At 46.4% G+C, this 11373-nt stretch overlaps 1 protein-coding gene and 1 pseudogene across 1 annotated transcript; both read right to left on the bottom strand.

Moving 5' to 3' along the window:
* Window positions 1-395: 395 nt before the first annotated feature.
* LOC109777194 (tetraspanin-6) lies at window positions 396-1805 on the bottom strand. The gene is made up of 2 exons (XM_020335837.4): window positions 823-1805; window positions 396-714 (listed from the first exon to the last, which is right to left on the bottom strand). Exons 1-2 carry the CDS (start codon window positions 1680-1682, stop codon window positions 675-677), a joined length of 900 nt encoding a protein of 299 aa, XP_020191426.1. The 5' UTR covers window positions 1683-1805; the 3' UTR covers window positions 396-674.
* Window positions 1806-8536: 6731 nt separating this feature from the next.
* Window positions 8537-9534, bottom strand: LOC109777195 (uncharacterized; annotated as a pseudogene).
* Between the last annotated feature and the right edge of the window lie 1839 nt (window positions 9535-11373).

Below are 11373 nucleotides of genomic sequence, written 5' to 3'. Positions count from 1 at the left end.
ACTTAGCAGCAACGAGTTTTGAAGAAAAACGCTACTACTAAGTACTTTAGCAGTAGCGCGTCCAGAAGAAGGGCGCTACTACTATATCTAGCCTGGAGGCAACATCGTGGCAATTATAGTAGTAGCGTTTCATCTAGAGCGCTACTGCTACTGGGCTATTAGTAGCACGGTTTCCTGAAACTCGCTACTGATAATTAGCAGTAGCATTTGTTTATAAACAACGCTGCTGCTAAGTTTTTGTGTATAAGGTTTTCCCTAGTAGTGGTTGTTATTGATTGCGTATATGGTTCTCCCCACTGGGATGAGGATGTGAAACTTTTTATCCTCGCGGGGGGTGCGGGGATGGTAACGGGTATGGTGCGACTGTCGCGGGGATGGGGATGAGAGTCCAATACCCGTCTGGGTAATCTCCATTGTCAGCTTGAATTTTTGTAGATGAGCAATAATAACAGAATACACGACGACACACATAATCACAATGGGAGAAAATGTAAAAAATCACGTACTTTACTTGATACGCGGTACATACATGTGGAGCAAACTCTTATCTGTCTAATGACTCTAGTTTAGACTAAAAACGCTTGGAAATTATTTGTTCATACAAATTCCAAACCAATAATTAAGCCCCCCTTTCCGTGGGAACCACCAGACCATGTGAACCAAGGAGGCTTGAGTCAATAGATTTGTTCTCTGTGGCCACGCCACCACCTTGACCTGATTCATACATAGATTCGCATGGATAAGTAAGCAAATGAATGAATGTATACCATGCAAATGGTGAGTAAATTGACATGAACGAAGTAGAGGGAAAGTAGGACGGACCAGAAGTAATCCCATCGCGGGTGGATCTTGGACATGCGGCCGCCGTAGGCGTACTCGGCGCGTCGGGCGTTGCGGAAGGCGCAGCAGCCGCAGGAGCAGACGGCGATGAGCAGCAGCAGCAGCACGGCGTTGACGATGGTGACGTTGTGCCAGTGGCGGCGCAGCTGCTCCATCACGCCGGCCCTGCACGAGTCGCAGCCGTAGCAGAGCACCGCCGGGTCGTTCTGCCACCGGAAGCAGTCCTCGTCCTGCACCGCCACCACCGCCGGGCCCTGCCCCGTCAGCCCGTCGCCGCCGTAGACGCAGGACGTGGGCGGCTTGCAGCATCCGGACTGGACGGGCGTGAGGTCGCGGCGCATGTAGTCGTCGGGCGTCCATCCGGCCACCTTGGGGCACGCCCTGGAGCTGGCCACGCACGCCAGCGCCGTGCGCCAGTAGCGGTCGGCGGACACGTGGCCCCGCAGCCACGGCGAGTAGTCCCGCATCCGGTACTCGCGGTACGGCCTCCCGGGGACCGTCCGCCCCCCGCCGCCCGCCGTGACGGCGAGGCCGAACACGGTGGCGCCGAGGAGGAAGAGCACGAGGAGGAGGACGGCGACCAGGTAGAGCCAGAGCGCCCAGGAGACGTGGTAGCGCGCGCCGACGAAGCCCGGGAGCGAGACTAGGAAGGCCACGAAGCCGACGGCGAGGAGCGGGGCCTGCAGCGCGGACTGGCACGTGGGGCCCGGGGCAGCGGAGGCGGCGTGCGCCAGCCAGAGGCCGGCGCCGATGATGGGGATGGAGGCGAGCAGCGTGAGCAGGTTGAGGTAGCCGATCACCGTGTTGCTCAGGTGGTACGCCTGCTGCTGCCCGTGATTCATCCTGAATTCTTGATGGAGTGCAATGCAGGTTTGCTCGAGCTGCCGCTGCCGCTGCTGCTGCTCAGTGCATATCACTCCTCCCTACCAACGGCCTCTGGCTAGGCTCAAAGCTTACATAGCCAAGCTACCAACTTGCTTCTCTTTTTCCTTTTCTCTGTTTTGACTGCTTTTAGCTTGTGTGGATCCGTGTGTGTATGATCTGGCACTCCATCTTTTTTTGTGTTTCTCAAACTTTCACCTTTTCCGAATTATTCGTCGCATTCATATTTGCCCGCGTTTCCTTTTCTACTTTTTCTCCCGCAAAGTAATTAAAAACCGCAAAGTATTGCATTTCATGTTTTATTTTCTCAGAGCCATTCTGTGCACCTTTTTTTACATGGATTTTTATATGGTTCTTCAACTGTCAAGAGCACTCCCACTGAATCACATTTCAGTTGCAACGCTAAATCTTCATATCATAGTATTATGTTAGTTATATCATCACCAACTCTGAAAGTGTTATGTTAATTATATCATCACAAACTCTGAAAACCTGCAATGCCGCCTCCTGAACACAATTTTGACACATGGTTTTGAGAATGCCAGGCCTCAGAATGTCACTTCTTTTCACCATCCCACGGTTGCAGCAATGTCATGGAGCCTTAGGCGTGTACTCCTACATGGTAGTGCTTAATGATTAAGGTAATGCAGAGCTGGATCTGACGGGCATATAAGAATAGAGGGGCCGACAAAAGCACCCCAAGCAAGCATGCAGCCACATTTGTTTAACAGAATCGGGCGCCGGTAAAGGAGACGGATTTGGTCCATGCCACGCCCTGTTGCTTTACCTCATGCTGCTTTAGTTACCCACTCGCTTTCCTGCAGCAGTAAACACAAAAGTGCTAGCGGCATATATGGGATGTGGCCTCCCTGTAATCAGGTTCTTCTTGATGCGTTCAAATGCCGCCTTTTACACGCAATTTCTTTCTTTCGTGCGTGTGTATGGATGAATGATGGATCGGATCGGATCGGCTTACGTGCGTTGCATACATCGTTCATTCCAAGTGCTTTCCATTGACAAGGACTCGGCACCTTGTTACGAGCAAATTGCATTCCACCATATCTGTATGTCCGCCTTTTCGTCGGATCCTGCAACGATATTGCGTGGCGGTGATGATGCGACTGACCCATGACAGCTCCAGCTGAGGAATTTGGCATTATGGTCATAGGTTAAAGTTGATGGAACTTGTCTAACAACTTGGTAGTAGCTAGGCGGGTTTATCCCTTGTCCAACAGTGAGCTTTTGGATTTATATCAACGGTCCGGATGTTGTTACACTTGTACAGTTTCACTCTGTTTCTTTTTTATAACGTTTCGGTCCAACCGAGATGGACGAATCGGTCCCATCGAGTTTGCCTGACCAACTCTTCTGTTTGTCTATTACCAAAATCGGTCTCACCGAGTTTGTGTAATCGGTTTCACCGAGATTACGTTATGCCCTAACCCTAACGAAATCGGTCTCACCGAGTTGACGTGTCGGTCCCACCGAAAACCCTAACGGTCACATTATGAACCAAATCGGTCTGACCGAGTTCTCTGAATCGGTCCCATCGAGTTTGGTGATTTGTGTGTAACGGTTAGATTTTGTGTGGAGGCTATATATACCCCACTACCCATTCTTCATTCGTGGAGAGAGCCATCAGAACATGCCTACACTTCCAACACATATTTTCTGAGAGAGAACCACCTACACTTGTGTTGAGGTCAAGATATCCTATTTCAACCACATAAATCTTGATCTCTAGCCTTCCCAAGTTGCTTTCCACTCAAATCTTCTTTCCACCAAATCCAAATCCTGTGAGAGAGAGTTGAGTGTTGGGGAGACTATCATTTGAAGCACAAGAGCAAGGAGTTCATCATCAACACACCATTTGTTACTTCTTAGAGAGTGGTGTCTCCTAGATTGGCTAGGTGTCACTTGGGAGCCTCCGTCAAGATTGTGGAGTTGAACCAAGGAGTTTGTAAGGGTAAGGAGATCGCCTACTTCGTGAAGATCTACCCTAGTGAGGCAAGTCCTTCGTGGGTGACGGCCATGGTGGGATAGACAAGGTTGCTTCTTCGTGGGCCCTTCGTGGGTGGAGCCCTCCGTGGACTCGCGCAACCGTTACCCTTCGTGGGTTGAAGTCTCCATCAACGTGGATGTACGATAGCACCACCTATCGAAACCACGGATAAAAAATCTCCGTGTCAACATTGCGTTTGCTCCCTTAAACTCCTCCCTTTACCTTCATATGCAATTGTTTTACATTCCGCTGTTATACTCTTAGAATTGCATGTGTAGGTTGATCGCTTGACTTGTGCTAAGTTGCTAAAATCTGCCAAAAACTAAAATTGAGAAAAGGCTAGATTTTTATTTGGTCAAGTAGTATAATCACCCCCCTCTAGACATACTTTCGATACTACATGCCTGCTCCGCCGGCGGCGTGGATGCAGACTACGGAATCGGAGGCGCGCGTCACCCGCGCGAAAGGCAGAGGGCATGGGAGATGGGGGCCGCGTCGGAGCGGCTACGCAGTCCTCCTGCCGCCGCCGCCGCGTGATGCAGGCGGTGCCCGACGCGGATGAGCGTCTCCTCCGGTGGGTGTACCGCCAGTCACTTACGACAGTGGAGACGAACGCCCGGCGGCTCCGGAGGATCAACGCCAAGGCGCTTGGGCTCGACATTGAGCAGTCCGAGTGGGAGGCGGTGAGGGTGGCCAAGCTCAAGCACAAGCAAGATTGCATCGTCCGACGCTTGAAGGGCTTCATCTTCATCTTCGATTCCTCCTCCGATGACGGGTCCGACTCCGACGGCTCCAATATCGACCCACCTCCACCCGCGGAATCCTACAGCAGCGCCAGCAACCGGGAGGGCAAAGGGCCGGCGAAGAAGTGGTGAAGCCCCGCCCTCTCATATAATATGGCTCCTAGTATAGAGTTAGAATTTGCCAGATGTTTGAACTATGTGAACTATGACCCGTTTGATGATATTTTGGTGATGTTATATATGTGAATTATGCCCATTTACTATCGGTTTATATGTCCGTTTCCAGTCGATTTTGTCCATCTGGTGATCTATGTACTATGTTGCATGATTTTATATGAATATAGGGTGCCCGATATGAGATACGCGGCCGTGGATGCGCGGATTTGAGGACTGCACGATGAATGTCCGCGGACGCGTTCGGACGGGCCCGCGGGCGTATAGGTTCCGGCTGTAGATGCTCTTCACTTACGTAAATGGCTGCACAAGATTCCAATTACATAACATGCAGTCTGAAATTTATGCACTAAGATTACACCCATTGCTAAGAAACCCAAAAGAGCCACAATTCTTAATGCTACGACATACTTAGGGAGAGGCTGCCAAGTCCAACCAATATTTTACATCAAGAACGAGTTCGCCCAGCAGAATAAGCATAGCAATTAACCAATGCAAAATAAGACATAGCAAGCAAGAAGATACAATATCACTCTTCACTCAAAGAACGGACCCCAACGATAATTCGGCGTCCTGTAACCTCTTGGAAGGATAGCCAGCCTTGTTATGAATTCATCATCAAACCGCGCAGGAGGGATGGCACTCCACTTGACCTCTACTTCCAGTTTGTGGGAAAGGTTCTCCCACACAGCCTTACTCATCAAAGGGTATTTGAGAGTGACAATATTGTTACGGTCTTCCACTTCGTCGCATTCTTCTTGGCCTTCTTGTTCGTCGAGCACACCAATGTCATCATCATCCACATCCTCTTCGTCGGCACTGATATAATCCTCTTCCTCAGGACTAGTATAATCCTCATCCTCAATCTCAGAACCCGCGTCAAGAAAACAAACATAGTGTCATCTGTTCATCTTCCTCGAATGCGGTGTCATATACAGGACCCTGGACAGCCACCAGATTACGATCCAGGGCTAGGCAGATTGCCATCATAAACAACCATATGCTGTCTATAATTTCTGCTAGTCCCAACTGTTATTTTCCCATCAAAGTGGGCAACAGCATCACCAGGCTGTTTTTTCACAACATTGACTTCGACGCTAGCTGCGACCGGAGCCGCCACATGTTGCAATACCAACTTCACCGTGCTCTCGAAACTCGGTAGCTGCTCGATGATGCGCTTGTTATACGGGTTATGATAGTACGCTATTACGCCTTTGCTAAACTGTGCATCCTCATCTGGCTCACCCTTGCCCTTGATCTTCAAATCAAACTCAAAAAACAACAAGCCCATAGTAACCAATGCTCGGCACGGACCTGTCAGAGCTAGCACATCCTGCTCAGAGTTGATCAGCTGGGCATTGTCCCTTTCACGATCGAACAGAGAGACGCATTTGTAGTCGACCTCATCCCTCGCAATGATTTTACCGTAAACCTCGACCGGGAAACCGGGACCGGCTTTGACAACCCTCACGCAGATGACATTGATGGATGAAGCGGCCATCTTACATGCATCAGATTCTTCATAAGGCGGCCCAAGAAGCGGACTTTCGACATCTCATCGAGGTCGAAGTTGGCAAGGTGGAAGCTGCAGAAGCGGCTCGGGACTTCGTCTTTCCTCTTGGGGTCGTAAACCATGAGCGCCTTGACTTTCTCCGCGTGCATCTCAGCCAAATTCAACTTGTCCATGCGATCGACCAGTTCAAGGAACGCGAGCTGCTCATCAACCTGGGGGGTCGGACTGGCATGGCTAGCCACCACTACCATAGGGCTCTGCTCATCCTGCTTGATCGAATCGAGATTCTTCTCCGGCTCCTTGTCCACGCCCGACTTCTTGCCGACGAAGAAGGGGTGAGCTTTCGTTGTTTCTTGCCGACGACGAAGAAAAGTACCGTGCTGAGGATCCAAGTGCTGCCGACGCCGCGGAGAGGGCTAGGAACTCTGCCGAGGATCCGAGTGCCGCCGACTCCGCAGAGGGGATTTGAACCTTGCCGAGGATCCGATTGCCACCGGCGCCGACGCCGCGGGAGCAGAGGTTAGGGTTTCAGTTGGAATTTTTTTTAGGGCTGGCTTTCCTTCCGTTTTTTTTTCTGTGAAAAAACGATTCCGCAAACTGGACGCGTCTTTTGCTAATTTGTGTTACGTCGAAAACGTGTTTTGGTCGGCGTCGACCACGGCGTACGGCACTATGATAGCTCGGTGCCATTGTATTTGTCTCCGTCAGACCGTCAGCCTGTCTGTTCTCCGTGGCAACCAGGGACCCAGAGTTGACTCGTATACAAACTTGATCTCCTTTCATACAGTAGTAAGAAGAACGTGGCTAGCTTGTTGTAAATTTCAGATATATTGGCGTAATCTATACCTAATTCTTTTTTACTAACAAAGCAAGGTGTGTTTCTTCGATTTTTTTTCATCCTTTCATCGTCAAAAAGTTTTTTTCCCTATCCGAGATGGTACTAAATTTTTGTGCGTCCGTTTGCTAGAAAAGAATAGACAATTTTCGTACATGGACTGTCCACGTTGTGGCCCGTCGAAGCCAGCCCACTTATTTCCCTGCGCACACAGCAGGGAAAACCTGATTTACCGGACACGGCGACAAATAGTCTGACCTTCGCACAGGGCGCAAGGCTGTACCGGTCCGGTTTTTATTTTCTGTCTTTTATTTCTATTTTACTTTTTGTTCATTTCTCTATTTCTTTTTTGTTTTTTAACTACAAACTTTACACTTTTTTTATTTTTTCTTAAATATTTTTTCAGAAATACGAAATTTCAGTTTGTGTTTTCAATTTTTAGAAAACAATTCCGAATTCCAATTTTTTTCCTGTTTTAAAAAAGTTCGAAACTTGAAATTTTTGTTCTCATTCCAAATTTGTTCAAAATTAACAAAACAATTCAAAAAAACTAAAACATTCTTTTTTACCAATAAAAATCTAGATATTCAAAATAAATTTGCACTTTAGAAAATTTTCCATTTTTTCTAAAAAAATGTGTTCTCCAAAACAAATTGGGATTTTCAAAATAAAATTGGATTTTAAAATATGTTCCAGATTCTATAAATATTCTTGTTTAATGAAATGTTCACAATTTCAAAATAATGATTGTGGTTAAAAAATTTCAAAAATTATTATAAATGTTCAATACATGTTCCTGTTTTAAAAAATTGTTCCCAAATTCAAAAAAAAATTAGTGTTTTTTCAAAGGTTCATGTTTTTAGTAAATGTTTGTGAATTTTAAAAACATCTCCCTATTTCAAATGTTGTTCATCTTTTTCGAAAATGAACGAAACTTTCAAAAAACTTTTCGGGATTTTTTTTTCATGTTTAAAAAATATTTTGCAATTCATAAATATTAATTTATCTTTGGAAAGTTAAAAAGAAAAGGTTTTGAATATGGTGATGCAGTATGTTCTTAAACGTTCCGCTGGTCATTGGTAAGTAGGACCCGTTTATTCGAGTGGCCAACGCCCAGTGGTCGAGTTTTTAGGTCGTGAGTTCAATCCTTCAACGTGTCATTTTGTTGGATTTATACTCGTGCCTTACAAACACATGTCCTTTTGGTGCCTGCCAATGGGCTGGCCTAGACGCGAACTATTGGGCGTCCCATGCGCTATCTGATGATAAAAGAGTATGTTTTTTTGGCTATAATTGAAAAAAAAATATGGGCACAAGCCAATAAAAGAGGATATGTTGAATTGGCTCTAATGAAAAGAACTGTAGGGACGTGACCGCTAAAATAATCAAAGAGAATAAACACTGATAAAGAATGGACTGTCTGATTATGCGTGGATTATGCTAATGAAACTTAGTTTATGCACTGTAATTAGTAATCCATCCTGTTACATAGTAACAGGAGAGAGTGGCGAAGCAACCATGCCCTGAAGGTCGCCACACGGTCACCAAATGAGGCCATAACCCCGACACGAGGGCAAACCCAAAGGAAAAAAGGCACGAGTTGGTTGGTCGTCGCCACGTCGACTAACCGCATCACTATTAAGATCTCGCAGGCCAAACATGATCCGAATGAAGACCACAACTCCTTGCTCTGTCGCCTCACTGTTGTGCATACCGTTTTTGGTGCACACATCAATTATCTCTCCCGTTGCTTCTCAAAAGAATATCTCTACCGTTGCAACGCAGGGGCATATGTGTTAGTTGTAACATGCAGGAATATCACATACATTTAACGGGCAGCCTCAACAATCAAAACAAACTAGTAATATATGCGCCGACGTAAAAGAGAATATCAACAGACATTTACACGTGGCATGTACTACATCGCGGAAACAAATACTCTGCCGTGGCAACCGAGCGATCTAGCATCACTGCAACATGAAGAGCGTCCAACCGTCGACACGGACAACGCACCACCACCGTAGGCGTGGAGATGTGCCTATGCAGAGGGGGGCGGCGCCAAGAACGGCGTAGGTACGTTGATGCTCGGGATAGCAGGTATCTGCGGCATCGTCACCTTGGGAACAACAATGGCGGGCATCGGTGGCATCATCACCTTGGGTACGGCGATTGTGGGCATCGGCGCCATGGTCACGTTGGGCACGACGATGGCGGGCATCGGTGGCATCATCACCTTGGGCACGGAAGGAACGGCACCCATAGGCGGCAATGTCACCTGCGGCACGCTGGGCATGGTGACCACGTGCACGGTCGGCACACGGTCGGCATGGTCACGGCCGGCATCGGTGGCACTGCCGGGAGGCCAGGGGTCGTGTCAGCCAAGTTGCGTGCACCGTGGCTCGTGCTGCTGGAGAGGAGCGCGCACGCCAAGATGATCACGGCCAACAAGCTCGCGTTGGAAGCCATAGCTAGCTAGCTCCTATAGTTTCTCTGGGATGGCTTACTCACTGTCGTGTATGTAAACTGAAAGCAGCAGCAAGATGCTTTTTCTCTGTTGCGATGGAAGAACACGAGTCAACAACAGGTAGTATATAGCCCCAGACCATGTGATTAGATTGGTTGTTGGCCAGACTCGTCATGGATGCATGGTGGTTGGTGGCCAACACAGGTTTCTCTAAGGTGTGGATGGATGCACCTGCATTTGAATGGCTCAAATTTTCTGCGTCTAGGTGTGGAGCTGGTGCTGCTGCTCTTCTGTTCTGTTCCTTCGTTGCCAACTGCTATTTCCAGCTGAAAACGTTTATACAGCCAGCTGAGCCGTATCGTTTACCCGTGCCGTGCTAATTTCCTGCTGGAAAATGTGAGTGAAATGTTATTGTCGACCGCGATATTCGTCAGACCTCCCCTGCCCCTGTATTTATTTTAGTACCTATATGAATTATGCTTCTCTCCGTTACTCTGTTCTCCGCTGCAATTAGCGATCAAAGAGAAACAGTTCATATTGATTGGGGGTCACCTCAGATAGGTTAAAATACTTGGGAAATTGCTAATGGAGCTCGGACTCCATGAAGCCCAAATTTTAAAAATTCCAAAAAATATTTTTTTTAGTTTTAAAAAAATATTTTTTGTAAGTTTTAAAAATTATCGGAAAGACATTACACAGGTACATAGGGATATACTACATGTCTGTTTCAAGATGAAATACATTTTGATGTGGGCAACACTAGCACATGTACTATTCACTATAAAACTTCATTTATTATTATTATTTGTGTAGCTCACATAAATATATATTTCATCATGAAATTAACAGACATGAATAATACATCCCTATGTGCATGCGCATTTGATTTCAAAAATGTACAGACTTAAAAAGTTGGTTTTTTTTATTTTTGCAGGAGCCTATGAGCCAAAAATCCTCACTCCACCAAAAAAAAAGTTAAAATAAGAGAAAAGTATGTTTTTGGTCCCTCAAGTTCCCACAAAGTATAGACATGATCTCTCAAAAAAATTTGGTATACATTTGGTCCCTCAAGTCTCAAAACCGGATAAGCTTGGTCCTAAACCAGATTTTGAGCATGTTGACCGGGTTTGACCGCCACAAAACCGCCCGATGAATAGTAAATTTGAAAAAAAACTTCAAAAAAATGACAAAATTTTTGCAAGAGCCCGTCCGATCTCATTTCAGGACAAAATTTTCATCGCACCTTGCGCACTTAAGCATATTGGACCCCAAAAAATTTCATAATTTTTTGATTTTGTTTTGATTTTTTTCGAATTTACTATTCATCAGGCAGATATTTTTGTTTTCTTTTTGCCACGAGCTCCTCGCGTGCCGAAAGAGCCTGAAATTTTTTCGCATCTTGCGCATGTAAGCATATTCGACCCCAAAAAATTTCAGATTTTTTTGAAGTTTTTTTTTCAAATTTACTGTTCATCGGGCGGTTTTGTGGCGGTCAAAACTGGTCAATATACTCAAAATTTGGTTTAGGACCAAACTTATCCGGTTTTTGAGACTTGAGGGACCAAATGTATACCAAAAAATCTTGAGGGACCAAGCCTATACTTTGTGGGAACTTGAGGGACCAAAAACATACTTTTCTCTTAAAATAAACCCAAATGATAAGTGCCACACGTGTGGAACAAAGCAATCCGCCCATGACATCTTTTACAAATAAAGTTGCCATTTGAAAACTAAAAACTGAAACTTGTCATCCGAAAAAAATTGTCATGCTTGACAACTAAAGTTGCCATCCTTGCGTCCCTAAACTTGCCATGAAAAACGTTCGGAGTTGTCATGTGTTTGTGCGGCACATGTGGCACTTATCAGGGTCCAATATATATACTCTATTCGTCTAAGGATATAAAGGTCTTTAATTGTGCA

The sequence above is a fragment of the Aegilops tauschii genome, chromosome 5 (assembly GCF_002575655.3).
Source record: "Aegilops tauschii subsp. strangulata cultivar AL8/78 chromosome 5, Aet v6.0, whole genome shotgun sequence".
Taxonomy (NCBI): Eukaryota; Viridiplantae; Streptophyta; class Magnoliopsida; order Poales; family Poaceae; genus Aegilops; species Aegilops tauschii.
This window is presented reverse-complemented; position numbering and strand designations above follow the sequence as displayed.

What these genes read in the sequence shown, in the direction of transcription:
- LOC109777194 (XM_020335837.4), bottom strand. Translation starts at nt 1,682, where the DNA reads ATGAATCACGGGCAGCAGCAGGCGTACCACCTGAGCAACACGGTGATC. An exon ending in CCGCGATGGGATTACTTCTG is followed by an intron (nt 715 to 822) that starts GTCCGTCCTACT and finishes TGTATGAATCAG; the next exon opens with GTCAAGGTGGTGGCGTGGCC.